Source organism: Salvia splendens, unplaced genomic scaffold, assembly GCF_004379255.2.
Source record: "Salvia splendens isolate huo1 unplaced genomic scaffold, SspV2 ctg205, whole genome shotgun sequence".
Taxonomy (NCBI): Eukaryota; Viridiplantae; Streptophyta; class Magnoliopsida; order Lamiales; family Lamiaceae; genus Salvia; species Salvia splendens.
In genome coordinates, this window is record NW_024598843.1 from 34,266 (window position 1) to 52,247 (window position 17,982).

General features: G+C 36.3%; 1 protein-coding gene across 1 annotated transcript; it reads right to left on the bottom strand.

The window, feature by feature from the left end:
- Positions 1 to 259: 259 nt before the first annotated feature.
- LOC121789310 (protein FAR1-RELATED SEQUENCE 5-like) lies at positions 260 to 10,515 on the bottom strand. Its single transcript, XM_042187789.1, has 4 exons — positions 10,404 to 10,515; positions 1,326 to 2,094; positions 383 to 732; positions 260 to 273 (listed from the first exon to the last, which is right to left on the bottom strand). Exons 1-4 carry the CDS (start codon positions 10,513 to 10,515, stop codon positions 260 to 262), a joined length of 1,245 nt encoding a protein of 414 aa, XP_042043723.1.
- Between the last annotated feature and the right edge of the window lie 7,467 nt (positions 10,516 to 17,982).

Below are 17,982 nucleotides of genomic sequence, written 5' to 3' on the forward strand. Positions count from 1 at the left end.
GAGGAAGACGTTGTAGGAGTCCCAAATTGAAGAGAACTACTAAGTTCTTCAGCACCACCTACGAAAGAACGAAGCACATCAATGTCCGTCTCAAATCGTCGAAGAAAACCATAGAACATCGAAATCTCTTGCTTTGAAACGATTTTCCTGTCATCACCGATGGATTTGGCAGGTAAAGTGTCATCAAACTGACCATGGACAGCCTCGGCTAACGGATTCTTCATCTATCTACTTTTGCAATATTTATCTGGAATTTTTTTCACTTCATTGTTCCTGAACAAAAAAAAGATATGGCTGCACAAATATCCCTGCCTACCGAACAATTTGCAATCGCACGAGTATGACTCATCAGTCTTATCGTGTCTCACAAAGTACGAATTACGATTGTTGTCCCCAAGTTTGTAGGTGTCAACCATATCTGTAGATGAAAAACCCAGAACGCGGCATCTATCATTACCCTCAATAATTTCCTCTTGTATTTTCTTGAACATACTATCGGTGTACATCGTCGAAGCATGTTTCTCGAATGGCAAGGTAGTGCCCAATATGGGCAGGGCAGTTGCATCGTGGTAGTCCAATTTTGTTCTACTATTACGCTGAAATTCCAGAGCATAGTTGAAATTCAAGTAGAATTCGGCAATGTTGGCGGGTGGCTTCAAAAGGTTTTTATAGAAGCTGTTCTCCGATTCAGATATGGAGGTAGTCCTAATCATCGACCCAAGTGGAAAATCTCTGAAGTACGCAGGTATCCAGACATGCTTATAGTCGTACAAGGTGTTGAACCAGCCAATCTCTTCCAGGCCATGACGTTCAACTACTCCATTCTACTCTTCTTCGAATTCGTGGGGTTCATGCAGGTCCGACCAGACACATGCATTGAATTCTTTCTTGAAATCTTCGTCCCTCAGTAACCTGTTCGGAACTTTGGTGGCCAACTTATGCATAATATGTCACATACACCATCTGTGGCGAGTCCGGACAAGAACCTCTTCATTAGCTGATCTCATCCCCAAATCTTGATCTGTTACAATCATCTTTGGAGCAACACCATGCATTCAACGAAATGTTTGAATAACCAAGCAAAAGCCCCTGTTTTCTCGTTGCACACCAAACCAGCGACGAAAGTTACAGGTCTTCCATGATTGTCCTTTTCCGTGAATGGCGTGAAAATCATATAATACTTGCATATCATAAGCACAGAAAAAATGCATCATTAGCTACGAATAATGTATAAGAGACGAGTGGTAATGCAGAGAGTAATGCACATATCCCAGTGTTGTAATGTAACCGTAAGTAATGCAGTTTATTAAGTAAATAATGTATACCTGTTTGTGTTGTAGGTAGAGTCAAACGCCACAATATCACCAAACATATGACAATTCCTCTTCATCAAACCATCGCACCAAAACAGAGCAACCAACTGGTTACTAGCATTAACCTCATAGTGATATGTGAACGCCTCAGACAGTTCCTTCTTCTTAGCCATATCATCCAACACCATTTGTACGTCGAACCCATGTGCGTATCCTTTGATGTCTCGAGAAGTGTTCCTGATATCCTCGACATTGCACCCAGCAAGATCAAATCCACCGAGAATTTCCTTCAACACCTTGAAGGTAAGTGTGGGGCCTATATTAGCCTTCGAACAATCAAGAATGAATTTGTGATGTACATCATCTAACTTTCGATTAAGTGACATAAACTGCTGATGCGGAACCTCAACCATATAATGGTAATGGTTATGAACCTCGTTGAACTCCTGGATAATATAACCTGGAAGTCCTCTTTCGGAGAAGAACTTGAACGATATGCTCGCTTTACAACCACAACGCTTAGATAATCGTGTGCATTTCATAGAAAAACCAGAACGTGCATTCAATTGGTTATCGCCGTTTGTCTTCTTGCTGTCTTCCCTATTGCATATGTCATAATACCAAGTAGTAACACCTTCCGTCTTCCTTATTCTTTGTTTGCGCGTATCAAATCCAACAGCGTGAGCATACACATCGTAAAACGCGAAAGTGAAATCTAGTGATTGGAACTTTTGACCGACGATGAGTTTCAATTCTGGAGAACACTCGGGTACAACCAACACTGTAAAAAATCACAACAACAACGGCTCAGAAAAATATACATTACATAATACATATCGTACATTACTGAGTCAATAAAATACATTACACTGAAATATTTGTACATTATATTTAACAGTTAAAACTACTCCATTGCCTAATTGATATCTAAACCCTACAAGAATGACACAAACTCGTGAACTTTGGCGACGTTGTGTTACTTTCTCCATACTACACCCTAGCCCCAAGGATTTCTAAACCCTAGGGGAATAAATTAAAAGTTGCGCTTTTCATGTCAAACACTGCCAATGTTAAACACGACTAAGAAAAATATACATTACAATTCACACATCATCCATTACTGAGAAAATAAAATACATTACACTGAAATATTGGTAAATTATATTTATCAGTTAAAGCTACTACCTAGCCGAGATGGTATCTAAACCCTAGAGGAATGACTGAAACTCGTGGACTTTGCCGGCGTTGTGTTACTTACTCCATACTACACCCTAGCCCCAACGATGATGAACCCTAGGTGAAAAAATTAAAACTTGCGACATACAATCAAGCTCTGCAACTCTTAAACTACTCATGAACTTGAATCAGTTTAATAAAGATACACACAATTGTATAACGATTAGTAAAACAAATCGATTTTTAAGTAAACAAATCAGTTTAATAATCAATAAAGGAACACATTAATTTACCTTCTTTCATTGTTGAAGAAAACGAAAATTTTGCATGACTGCTCCAACAAAAACGATTTTTAACGTGGAAAAAAAATCGACTAAATTTTAGAGAGAAAGTCTTCAACGGCGTTGGTCTTCAATAGAGAATGTCTTCAACGGAGAAGAAACGATGAAAGTTTGGAGAGAGAATAAAGATTCGTGTAATTCAAGAACAAAAACCGCTGAGATCTTTTGATGGAGAAAATCAAGTGATGTGTAATTTTCAAGTTCAAATATCAAGTGCAAGATCACACAAGTTTAATAAAAATAACTCTAATATTACAACGATACTGCAAGAATACAACGTCGAATGTAGTACTTCGAGTGTCGAATCACATGGAGGCGTTTGATTATTTAACAAGAATTGACAAGATTAATAAACTAAATTTAAGAACTAAAGTACGAAAATGGAGTTACTCAAGAGATAAAGAACGATTGCTCCTAACAACATTCGGATGAATCACTATTGTATTGATTCTATATTCAAGTTCATATGCTATTGAGAACGATGATCAATTTTACACTCTAAAAGTATTGAACATACTTAAAGAATTATAGTACTAATGCTAGCTGAACACATAGCCAAAAGTACATACTCATTAGACTAATATTCCTGCGGAAGCGCGATAAATACTAGATTAACTTCTCAAGACTAACAAATATTATGGTTAGTTGAACACTTAACACATAAACATCTTCTCATCAAACTAAACTCCTACGGATGCATAGTAAGTATTAATTCAACTTTGAAGGCTTTTTTACATCAATATTCACTTGTACATTTATCTCTGAACAAGATAAAATTAACAAGTTTTTCATCTAAGTTTTCATCCAATTTCCAAGTTAAAGAGACGTTGGAAAGAAGCAATTAATATACTACATTTGATGCATCAAAACATAGCATAAATAAAATCCGAACCATAGACGAAAACCAAAGCGAATGATTAAATATAGAATCTCTACAATCAATTCATCCTACTAGTGTTAGGAGCAATGAAGACAAACTAGCCACACATGCTAAAGAAGAAAAACCGAAAGATTAATGGTGTTCTCCGGGAGTCGATGGTAGTCCGTCTCCGAGATGATGAAGATTGGATTCCGAGGTCCTTCTTCTTCTTCTTCTTCTTCTTCTTCTTCTTCTCTCTTCTTCTTCTTCTTCTTCTTCTTCTTCTCCTCTGATTTCTCTCCAATTTTCGTATCTCAAAACCGTCCTCTTTCTCTGTCTAATCCTCCCTTTTCCTTCTTTCTTCCCACAAAACTGCTGAGAAAATTGCTGAAATGCAGTTGAAATTGATCCACCCGGCCGGGTGGATTTTTGCAACTGAAAATATCACCCGGTCGGGTGGCATGCCTCTGGACTCTCTATGCTTCGCGAATCTCACCCGACCGGGTGAATTTTAGCACACAACTCACCCGGTCGGGGTGGCATGCTCTGGACTCCGCGTGTAATAAAAATTGCACCCGGCCGGGTGGAATTAGCAGGCATAAAAATACACCCGACCGGGTGCCTCCCTTTGAGAGCTTTCTGGGCAGTTTGGCGAATTTTTGCACAACTTTTTCACCATCCGGGCTTCATTCCTACACCATAAAACATACTTTTGCAAGCATCAAACTATATAAATCATGTAAAGTTAGGGGAATAAAAACGTACAATTTGATTCGCATCATCAAGCAACTTACCATAACCAACTCAATTGTGTATACCAAGAATAACCTTTTCGGTTTATTTAAACATTTTAATTAAATACATGAGGCATTATTTTCGGCCACCAGATCTAGAAATTGAAGGGCCGAGATTTAGTTGGAAAATTGAACACAAATTAAAAAAAAGATATGAATACATCCCTACATTAATATATATATATATATATATATATATAATATTTATTTATATATACTAATAGAATATAATATATACATATATAATATAAAATTAATAGAATATATAATGCATATTATACAAAATATATTAAAAGAATATGTATTATATATATGATATAATATATTAAATTAATAGAATAAATATATATAATATTATATTTAAAATATAATTCGGGTTTTCGAATTTTTTTTTTCGCCCGAACCGAACCGAAAAACCAAAATTTTTGAATTATTAAAACCGAACCGAACTGAAAAAAACCGAACCGAATTTCAAAATTTCGGTTTGGTTCGGTTCAAATATTCGGTTTTCGGTTTTTTTTGCTCACCCCTAAACTATTTTCATTTTGGTTTGTTCCTTAAAATTAGAAACTTTTTATTTAGGAAACACTCTTCTCTTTGATGAAGTGAGGCTCATTCGCCACTAATAATACATCAATTACTTCTTTTTTCTATATCTCTCTTTTTACCAATTGTGCATTCAAAGCAGTTTCATTTCAAAAGTTAGTATCAGGCTTTATGCATTTTTTCTCTTTCTCACTCCTACATTATCCACATTTTCTGCTTTCCTCTCCTACTTTACTCATTTTATATATTTATGTCTCATAATTTCCAGAATTCATATTAAAACTGTGGTGCTTATTAGTGGTGCTTTCAAAGTGTGTGTTTCTGCGACTTGTTTTGTGGGTGTCTTTTGGTTGAAATTATAATAGAGTAGGTATGACTTTTTCTTTTGTTTTTGTCTTGCTTCTTGTCTCGCTTGCCTAGCTTTTCGGCCCGAGCATTGGATTTTGCCATGTTTGATCTAAACTAAAAAAAGGTTAAAATTGAAATAAAATAATTTAGTTGGACATGAGAAACTATTGTAGTTACGTTAAGTCGTTAACAATATTGTGATATCTGATAACAATAATGGAATGTCTATGCAAAAATCTCAACAAATGAATTTTGTAACAACCTATATATCCACATTAAGAGTATATTGTAATTCTGCGAAATGAAATCATAATGAATAAAATGCTAGTATATGATTCAGTCAGAAGGTTCACCAAAGACAATAGCATAAATGTTGGATAGGAGTACCACTGTATTTTTCTTCCAAGCCCGTGAAAACTCCAAGCCCAAAAAACTATTAGGTCACCCAAATATCTAACAGAAACATAAACCACAATTGGGTACATATCATTAAGAAATTTGGGATATTTTCATTCTAAAAAAAAGTAAAAAAAGAACCTTATCTGTGGTTATAACTAATAATACCTTATGTTCAAGTATTAATGGTGATATTTTTTTAGCTTAGGGATCGCGTGCGTGTAAATGATATAATTCAGGAAATGAAGTTCACTCTTGGTGTTATAAAAAGGATAAATTGAAGATGCAATTATGAGAAATAACATTTCAGCGGAATCATCTCATAGAATATATTCATATAACATATATATATATATAGGTGTGATTAAATACAAACTCTCTAAAATACAAACTATACAAACTATGTCATCGGAGTGTACAAATTATGTCACCGGAGTGTACAAATTATGTCAACGGACTGTACAAATTCTGTCACGGGGGTCGATGTCAACGGAATGTACAAACTATGTCACCGGGGGATGTACGGAGTGTACAAATTCTGTCGACGGGGGTGTCCAAATTCTGATTTTTCGATGTCAAAATGTTGATATTAGAAAAATCTCTTATATTAACCGTTGATTAATTGTATTAAGTGAGTATGATTAAAGTTTGTATAGTTTGTATTTTAGAGAGTTGTATTTTATCACACCCCTATATATATATAGATATATATATAGGAAAATGATCAATACAAAACTTGATCTCAATACAAAATCCAGACGAAATCCTGACCATGAGATTTGATAATCCAATGGTCAATAATTAAACAAAAACACGGAGGGTCATTGTAAAGCAGTCTTATGTCATATTATAAACTTTGGGTTTGAGGTCATGTTAAGATCATTTCATGTCATCCTTACTATAATGACGTAAAAATAAGCTTACAATGACCTAAAAATGACTTTTGTATGCTTGGTTCTGCATTTTTGTATTAAGAAAGAGTTTGCATAGATCAAAACCCTATATATATATATATATATATATATATATATATATATATATTTGGAGTGATTATACTTTTGGCATAATCTTAAGTAGCCTGAATTGGAAATTGGCAAGAAATTCCAAAAATGTTAAAAAGAATTTCAATCTCTCTATCTAATACTCATACAAATTCAAAACTCATGCCCATAGTTAAACTATAACAAACCTAATAATCTATTACTACAAACTAGTAGTATTAAAATAAGAGTAAGTATGCACTTTAATATCTTCCAAAATCACAAAAATAGAATTAAGTAATGAAGTAAACAAACACAATCATGCTGCTAATTATAATAGGAGTGATCAATCTTTTAGAAGAATCTTGGATGCATGATTGTTTAATAAAAAGTTGGGAAACAATAATGTGATCTTAAAGCATCCACAGTGGGACGGATGTCCCGGCGGACATCCCGACGGACTTCCAAAAAACACCTCATGCCACGTCATAAGGACATCTCACTACACTGCCACGTCATAAGTACATCCCACTACACAATGCAGACATCCCCAAGGACATCCCGACGGACATCCCACAATAATAAAAATTCACAATTTCACCAAATTAAACAATTTACAGAATTAAATAAAAAATAAAAAAGTACATTTCATTAAATAAAAAAATATTAAAAAGTACATTTCAACAAAAAAAAATAAACAAATTACATGCTAAATATCAACGACGACCCCTCCCCATCCATATCTCTTCAATAATATCGTTCTGGAGTCGAATATGGGCTTGTCGTTGGCGCATGTCGGCAAATACACGGACTCGATCGGCCTCTTCATGGGGTATCTGTAACACCCCGACTTTTCCTACCTTTATACTTTTTCTCTCGAAGACGTCGTTTGTATACTTGAAATTTTTTAAAGCTTAAGTTCTTTTGTACGTCGATAGGAAATATGAAGCGAAGTAACGAGACATGTAATATTGACGATGAGAAATTTATATATATATATATATATATATATATATATATATATATATATATATATATATATATATATATATATATATATAGGGTCATGATCTATGGCAAACACCTCTTAACCATATAACTAGAGAACAAATAATAGCCACAAGATCAAAAAAATCAAGGGCTAGTATTAATTTTTGAATTTAATGAGATATTAGTTCCCTCAATCACAAATTTACTCCACAATAATAAGGCGGGGGTATAATGGTCATTGCACATCCAAAATTAGATTACATCATTGGCATTTGAAAAAGAAACCGCTTTCTTCTCTTCTCCTCCTCTTCCTTCTTCTGCAAAATAGTTCTCAGCTCTCCTACCGCCGATTCGTCCGATTGAAGAGGAATTCGATTGGAAATTATCAATATTTTCGCGATTCAAGTGACTCTTTCCCCGACGAAGGAATCTGCATCGGTGTCTCCAATCATCACTCTTCCAGCGGCCAACAACACCGCCACCGTCAACAAGGCGGTTCCGGAAGGAGCTCATCGCGGTGATCAAGGAGAAGAAGGAGGCGATGGCCAAGGGCGGGCCGCTCTAGGACATCTTGTCGCACATGATCGTGGCATCTGACCCCGAGCTGGAACACACAGATCTATGATATGATTTAGCCTGCATTTCCCAATTTATCTTCTGTTTTTCTTAGTTTTGATTTCCTTTAATTAGGGAATTAACATTAGGTGATAAGCTATCGTTGCAATTTTTATGATGGGATGTAGTGTAGTATTTGAATTTTGTGAGATTTTAGCTATGCATTTCAGATGTAGCCCCTTTCTGTTTCTTCTTGCTCTGATCTAATTATAATATCAATGTTGAATTGTCCCAAAAATAATCATGCTAAGAGTGAAGAGTGAAGTAAAATCATGCTAAGAGTGATGTGTTTTGTAAACAAGAGTGAAGTAAAATAGTGATGTGTTTTGTAAACAAGAGTGAAGCATTATCATGCTAAGAATTATGTGTTTTGTAAACAAGAGTGAAGTAAAATCATGCTAAGAGTGATGTGTTTTGCAAACAAGAGTGAAGTAAAATAACGATGTGTTTTGCAAACAAGAGTGAAGTAAAATCATGCTAAGAGTGATGTGTTTTGTAAATAACAGTGAAGTAAAAAATCATAATAAGAGTGACGTGTTTTGTAAACAAGAGTGAAGTAAAATCATAATAAGAGTGATGTGTTTTGTGAATAAGAGTGAAGTAAAATCATAATAAGAGTGATGTGTTTTGTAAACAAGAGTGAAGTAAAATCAGAATAAGAGTGATGTATTTTGTAAACAAGATTGAAGTAAAATCGGAGTAAGAGTGATGTGTTTTGTAAACAAGAGTAAAGTAAAATCTGAATAAGAGTGATGTGTTTTGTAAACAAGAGTGAAGTAAAATCAGAGTAAGAGTGATGTGTTTTGTAAACAAGAGTGAAGTAAAATCAGAATAAAAGTGGTGTGTTTTGTAAACAAGAGTGAAGTAAAATCAGAGTAAGAATGAAGTGTTTTGTGAACAAGAGTGAAGTAAAATCAGAATAAGAGTGATGTGTTTTGTGAACAAGAGTGAAGTAAAATCACAGTAAGAGTGAAGTGTTTTGTGAACAAGAGTGAAGTAAAATCAGAAAAAGAGTGATGTGTTTTGTGAACAAGAGTGAAGTAAAATCACAGTAAGAGTGATGTGTTTTGTGAACAAGAGTGAAGTAAAATCACAGTAAGAGTGATGTGTTTTGTGAACAAGAGTGAAGTAAAATCACAGTAAGAGTGATGTGTTTTGTGAACAAGAGTGAAGTAAAATCAGAATAAGAGTGATGTGTTTTGTGAACAAGAGTGAAGTAAAATCACAGTAAGAGTGAAGTGTTTTGTGAACAAGAGTGAAGTAAAATCAGAATAAGAGTGATGTGTTTTGTGAACAAGAGTGAAGTAAAATCACAGTAAGAGTGATGTGTTTTGTGAACAAGAGTGAAGTAAAATCACAGTAAGAGTGATGTGTTTTGTGAACAAGAGTGAAGTAAAATCACAGTAAGAGTGATGTGTTTGTGAACAAGAGTGAAGTAAAATCAGAATAAGAGTGATGTGTTTTGTGAACAAGAGTGAAGTAAAATCAGAATAAGAGTGATGTGTTTTGTGAACAAGAGTGAAGTAAAATCACAGTAAGAGTGAAGTGTTTTGTGAACAAGAGTGAAGTAAAATCAGAATAAGAGTGATGTGTTTTGTAAACAAGAGTGAAGTAAAATCAGAATAAGAGTGATGTGTTTTGTGAACAAGAGTGGAATAAAATCAGAATAAGAGTGATGTGTTTTGTAAACAAGAGTGAAGTAAAATATTTTGTAAACAAGAGTGAAGCAATTTTTTTTTTTTTTGCAATACATAGGAATGAAACTTGTCTCTGTCAGAAATGAATATTTAGTAGCATAAGATTTACAAAAATATTCCTTTAATTTTCTTCTTCACCCAAATATTTGCTTACATATCAGTATCAACATAGTTAGCACTTAGCACCAACTTTCTCTCTTAAAACTCGTAAAACACATCCACTGCGTGCGATTCTCCGACGATCCGCGAGAAAACCGCGATTCACGCAATGGACGACCACAACAGGCCATACTCAGGCGTACGCAATCACCGAATCTCTCTCTCAAACCGAGCATATGCGGAGTATACCAGAAAGCATTAGATGGCCTAATTGATCCACAGCATCAGAAGCTGTAGAGGCGGTGCTGCCATTAAAAAATCTGACATGACATAGCTTCCCACCAGCTTCATCAGGAAACATGATCTTCCTCTCCACCTTAGGAAACTATCTTTTGTTCTCCCGTTTTCTCAATTCACAATCAATCATCCCTTTTTACTCTCCAAGTTATCAAATATTCTTGATGTAGCTTTTCCACTTTCTGCAAATCTTCTGAAAAAAAACAGAGAATCATGCCGCGATCGAAAAACGGAGTTCACCACGATTCCAATCTTCAGTCGGCTCCAAATCCTTCTTCTCTAAGATCATTTCCGACTCCAGCGCCGCCGTCCCCTTCATCGACGGGGACCCCGAGCTCTTCTCCCTCTTCCCCTCTCTCCTCCGCACCGGAAATTACATAGTTATTTAAATTTCATAATAGAATTTCCTAAAATACCCTTGGCCTATTTTATATAATTAAATAAATAATATTTGTTCCATTAAGATGTGTGGCTGAGATTTGTTCTCTAGTTATACACTTAAGATTAGTTATATCTTGATCACTACCCTATATATATATATATATATATATATATATATATATATATATATATATATTGGGCCAAAACAATTATATCTCTTTTCTAGTCTAATTGTTCCTTTTTAAATGAAGTCACTTTGAGGAGCCCAAAACCAATTCTTTTTATTTTAATTTGCAGCACTTCAAATCCTTCTATATTGCAACACCACACGGTTATATTAATATCCCCACTACCTTAAAAATCTCCAACAAACAAAGCAAATCCTTATATCTCCTTCAACTCCACGATGAAATCAGTTTCCACAATTCTTCGCCATTCCCTTCTTTCAATACCAAAGAAAATGAAGTTGAGAAAAAAAAGACGAGAGTGCAGTGACACTCTTCACATCAGCGAGCAGCGCCAGGCATCAGTTATTCACCGCGAGGATGACGGCGGTGGTTGGATGTTGATGAAACTGAGCGATTGGAGCAGCGGCTTCGACGTCGCAGGAAACACACAGAGAGAGAACAGCAACGAGCAGCAGCGGCGAGGCAGGCTGTCCCAGCGGAGCAGCAACGCCCGATCAGCGGTTGCTCGGTGATGACGGCAGACCGAGACAGCAACAGAGGCTTTAGATTGGGGCGGAAGCAATGCCACGACGCTGGTATTCGCTATGAAGATATTGGAGGTGTGAACTACGGCACGAGTTCCGCCGTCGGGGATGACTAGCGGCGATAGCCCCGCGGTGGAGCAAGCATGACGGCGCTGTGACAGGAATTGAGATGGAGCCAGATGAGAGGCCGAGAGGGGAAATAGAGAGCAGAATGGGATAGATTCAGGTGATGCTTTGACTGATGGCGTTGGCGGCGTGGCTTCGAGCGGTTCGGAGTAGCGGCGAGATTGGACACCGACGACGGTGTGACTGATGTTTGTTTCCAATTAGGAGAGAATTTCCGAGGAGAAGGTGCAGCGAGCTCGTCGCCATGAACGTGACAGCCGTGGCAGAATTAAGAGTGAATTAAATGGAGAGAAATTTGTTGCCTACGATGCAAATAGATTGAGACAGAAGAGACAATTGGAGTTCTCTGATTTTTGGGATTTTCAATTTGGAAAGAAATTGAGGAGAGAGAGATGGGTGTCGAGTTTTGGAAAAGAAAAGCATTTGGGAGTTTTAGCTCCTTTTATTTCTTGTTGGGCCTTTTTTTAAATAGGTGGGTTAGGAGTATTAAATTGGGCTACTCTTTGATAAATGGTGGACCAACATATTGATCTAAGTGTTGGGCTGAAGGAGAAGGATGCACAGACTGCCCTAATTAAATCCTGGGAATGCGAAACCAGCCGGACAAAGATGACGTTCTAAGTCACAGAAAATTTCAGAATTTCATAAATATGATCCAAGGGTAAGACTTAACTTCGATGTTGTTTTAGTTAAAACTATTTTCTTAAAGTCTAATTTTTGAGTATTATGTTCTTTTAAAAAAAGGTTGATTTTTGCTATTTGAGAACGGAGCTGATTGACAAGTGAAGGATTTAAGAGAACGAGGTTGGCTTTCTTTTTAATAAGGACTATGTCCTAAGTATATTTATTTTTGCGAAATATGTTTGTCATGCCATATTTTTGTGTTGCTATGGGACCTATTTGAAGTGGCTTTTGCCATGTATGGTTAATCGAATTCGGGTCTGACTAGGGAGTGAGTCCCTACTCAGGCTAGTGTACACCCCGTAGATCGTGCACTATCTCTTTGAGTTGGCCGGTCTAGTGGCTTGGAATGTGGCCACATTCCTTGTCATGTATGTTCAGATATGGTATGGTGATGTTGATGATGTTGAGGTTGATGACGATGATGATGTTAGTGAAATGTTTTAGTGACTCGGGCTCTTTCAAAGTTAAAACCCCGCTGTCACTCGTTAATGGTATGATAAATATTTTTATTGAAAATATTTTCGACATGAGTCCACTGAGTGCATCAAGTACTCAGCCCTGTATTTCTTTTTAAAAATGTGCAGGTTGAGCTGTGACGAGCGCGGTGGGTGTTGAGCATAAAAGTGAAGAATGTCTATCAAATGTCTAGAATATGTTGTGTCTTCATACATAGCATTATTCTACTCTCGAAATGCTTCCGCTAAATATTGTTTCTTTTGAGTTCGTGTATTATTGAGATATATTCATTTAGAGTTGTTGATTATTGAAATGATACTCTGATTTGATTCGAGCTATTCCCATTTATTGGTTGAGTTTCGTTGCTTTCCCCTTTCTTTCCCACTTCTTTCATCCCCCTAGTCGCGATCAACCGTGTTTTCTATCCTTAGAAAATGGCGTGACAGTATCCCCATACGTACATTGGCGGTGGCCACGCCGTGGCTTAGACCGGCAGCATCAACATCATCATTGGCCCAATCAGTCAGTACTGGACCTTCATCTTCGACAATCATGTTGTGCATGATAATACATGCGTACATGATATCAGCGATGCTGTCAATGTACCACAACCGTGATGGACCCTTCACTGCCGCCCATCGAGCCTGGAGCACACCAAATGCCCGCTCCACATCCTTGCGCGTTGCCTCCTGACGACCCGCAAAATAGACCTTCTTTTCTTCAGTGGGGCATCTGATCGTCTTTACAAAGACGGGCCACATAAGGTATATCCCATCCGCCAAATAATAGCCCATGTTGTGCTGGTTGCCGTTGGCGACGAAACTGACAGCCGGACCAACACCCATACACTGGTCGTTGAAAATGGGCGATGACTGGAGGACATTGTTGTCGTTGTTCGACCCAGCTACTCCAAAATACGCATGCCAAATCCACAGCCGGTAGTCAGCTACCGCTTCAAGGATCATCGTGGGATTCTTGCCCTTGAAACCGGTAGTGTACACCCCTTTCCAGGCGGCGGGGCAGTTCTTCCACTCCTAATGTATACAATCTATGCTGCTCAACATTCCTGGAAACCCGTGCTGACTTGTGTGCATATCCATCAGAGCCTGGAAATCTTCGGGGGTAGGCTTCCGAAGATACCTATCCCTGAATATCTCCCTAACGCCCTCACAAAAATACTTCAGACAATCGCTGGCAGTCGTCTCGCCGATGTGGAGGTGCTTATCGAACATGTCGGCCGTACCTCCGTATGCCAGCTGCCTGATTGTGGCAGTGCACTTCTGTATGGGCATGTGGCTGGGTTTACCAACCGCATCCTCCCTCATCCCGAAATACTCGTATCGACTCTCTAAAGCGCCCACGATACGCAGAAATAGCGTACGATGCATCCTACAACGTCGCCGGAACATGTTCTCCCAAAACCGCGGCTGCGGAGCGAAGTAGTCCTCATACAACCGACGGTGTGCAGCGATGTGGTCTCGGGGTACTATAGTTCGACGATGGATAGGTCGAGGTACCGCCGGCTTCTGCTGCTGCAAGGCCACTTGTATCGCGCGATTTATCTCCATAGATGTAACGGCCCGCAACTGTTCTCTAATTCACCGACGTACGTCATCAGAAATTCCACGACTACCACCCGCACCACTACCACCTGCACCACTACCACTACCACTGCCACTGCCACTGCCACTAACCATTCTGGATATATAAAAGAAACATAGAGAGAGAGAGAGAGAAAAACTCGTTAAAACAAGTGGTGCGAATGAAATGAAATTCAACGAGTCGTATATATAGAGTTTTTTTAAAAAAAATGAAAAATCGGGACCTCCACCGGGAACCCGCAATGGCGGACGTCACGACGGACGTCGTCGGAATGCCGCGGAACTCCGGTGTCCGCAACGGACGTCCGTATCCATCCCTCCCATGCCTAATGGCGAACGGCCGCCGTTGTGGATGGTCTTAAGCTCGGCCAATCTTTTATAGACTTTTTGTGCGACCAATATACTCACCAGCACAAGAATCTTGTATTATGCAATAAATCATGAGATTAAGGTTGATATGGTGTCACACACCCATGTGGGTGCGTACACATACATTTAATAAATAAATAAATAATTAGGCGCCAGCATCCTTTGAAAGATTGGTTTAATTGCTTACATTTTGGGGGTAGCACTGTAGCATGTGCCCACAATCTACAGTAGATATTCTTCTCACATCATATGTACACAAATGCATATGTGCGAATCTTTTATCTTAAACAGATTTTCATCCAACATAATCCCTTGTTTCCTTCTCTGCCTTTGCTAATTTTATAATAGTATATATAACTAAAAAGGCTTGCCTTTGGCTTTTGTATTTTATTCATTTAATTCGACTTTCGTAGTCATTTTTAAGTCTTCATTTATGTTGCTAAATTATTACACTGATTAATTGTTACTATATAATGCAAGGGACGTCAAATTTGAACTTGACTTAACTGGGTTTTCAGATTAGTTGATTTGGGGTCACTCTAAAACAGCTAATTTTTATTTTTTTTTCGGAAGTATTTTAATATTGTGTTATGTGTGTGTGAATGTATGAAAATTAGTTTGGTAATAAACTTTACCTGAACATCAACTTATAGGCTTACACACGTTCACTCTTCGTATTTATGATTCGAAGTGCAAGATTTGATTCCAATTTTTTTAGAATATTATTAAAGTAAATTGACACGTTATTGTACTAAAACATGTGAATGCATATGTTATGTGTGTAACGCTAGAGCTTTATTTTGTTTTTATGGAGTACATAGAAATTTGCATGTTTCGCTCATGGTTCTTGCAAAATTAATTAGTTGTAATAAAAGGACTATTATTAGATGTATATACGAATAAAAAAGATTAAATGGAGTATAATTTACATATTGTTCGATCAATTTCGTGGTTTTTTTTTTTTATTTAATTTAAGTGTAGTTCATGTGATATACGTTTTGGTTAAATAAAGCAAGGATAAAGGAGGCAGCCGAACTAAAATTTTTATATATAGGGGCATGGAAACTGTAGGATATGTCAATATCACAATTTTGTTGCTTAGATTTTACAATGTCGCTTTTGCATCATTGTACACGTCAACATTTCAACGAAAATAAGAATTAAAAATTGTGAGATTCATCGAACCTTCTCTGGATTACAGTCTCATTATCTCCATTAATTTAGTAATCAACTAATTTCGCAATAGTTAGTGGACCAATTAATAAAGCTATTCAATAAGTAGACTTGTTTAACAAAAAGTAATTACTTTCGCTTTCTATCATCACCGTTTGTTTCCAACATTCAAAGGATTATATCCTCATGTACAGACTATTATTGGTGATTGAGATTCAAAATGGTGTTTGTTCATATATATGATATACACACCATCACTTAGAATATTTTTTAGCATGATATTTAAAAAAAATAAAATTTAAGTGGGAAAAAATATAAAGTAAAAAAGAAAAAAAAGTATGAGAGAGAATAAAATTTTTAATCAAAAAATGACTCAAATAACTTAGAATAGACTACAAAATACGATTTAAATAACTTGGGACTGAGATAATATCTTACAAGTGTTCGGATATATGATAATATACATATGATTACGAATACGAGAATCAAAATTCTGATGCAGAATTGTACCCCTTCTTCGTCCGTCATAAGCGAGACGTTTCTTTTGGCATGAGATTTAAGAAAATGATGTTTACAGAGTTAAGTGTATAGCAAGTAGAGTAGGATAGAGAATAAAATAGAAAAATGAAGATAAAATAAAATAGGATATAGAATCAAATAAAATAAGAGAAGGTAATTACAGTATTATATTTTGCTAAAAAGAAAATGATTCATTTTAGCTGGGATGACACAAAAATGAATACTACAAGTTGTTTACGATAAGACGCCGGGGCGGACCCATGTATAAATGGGTAGGGCTAAAGCCCTTAATAAAATTGTATTGTAAGTTTTTTTTATATATTTTATAATTTATCTAAATTTAAGGCAAATTATTATGTAAAAGCCCTTATAAATAATCTAAAACACTCAAAAATATACTTTTAAAACAAAATTTAGAAATCACAGCCCTTATCGTTATTTATTTCTGCGTCCGCCCCTGGTAGGACGGATGGAGAACATTATAATTTGTTTCTCGTGCACTTCCTCTTACTCACACGAGCCTAGCAGTGCATCATTGTGCCTTGCTTGACATAGGTTTTTATTCACGTCTCAAGGCGAAGAGGCCCGTGGAATCGGGTGGAGGTTCGTGGTCAGTGTTGGAAGGAGCATGACGGTGGCTGGCGATCGCCCTTCGCGATTGAGAGGCAGTGGTTCTAAGGCTTCTTCGAGAAACCCTATTTCATTTGTCCCGCAGTCTAAGGACATTAACAACTAAACATACTAAAATTGCATTTCTCTAACACTCTGCATATCATCACTTCTCTTTTTCTCCGAAATCATTTTACTTAACGTTATTCGTGTATCAAATCTCATATTTATTTAATTCTTTCTTCTAGAGTAATTTGCAATTGTATATATTTATATATATATTCTCATACACTCATACTCCCTTCGTCCCATAAAAATATGTAATACTTTCCATTTCCGTTTATCCCATAGACACTTTCAATTTTTAATGTGTTAAATTAAATTAAATGTATAAAATAAAAATAATATTAAATGTACGTTACACTATAGTAGTGTTCACTTTCACCGATGTATGTAGCATAATATTTTTCATACATAGGTTCCATTTGGTTATCACAACATAATTCATCTAGGATTAAGTTGTAAGATTATTTTAATTGTAGTGGGGTGAGTAGGACTAATTATCATATTTTTATCCATTTAGAATTAAGTTGTGAGATTCAATCTCATGAACCAAATATAATACATATTTAATCATGAGATATAATCTTCCAATAAAACAATTCCATAATTGTGGTGTATAATTAAGTTAATTTCTATAGTACTATTCATTTAACTACGTAATTAGTACTATCATGCATAGCGAATCTAGCTAATTATTATAAAAATCAAGTTAATTTTCACATACAATTACAAATTCACTTTCAAATTATAATAGAATATTAAAGATAAATGATAAATCATACTAAATCCGATAGAGTTAAAGTCAAATCCCTAAACTTAAAAAACAAAACTAATGGGA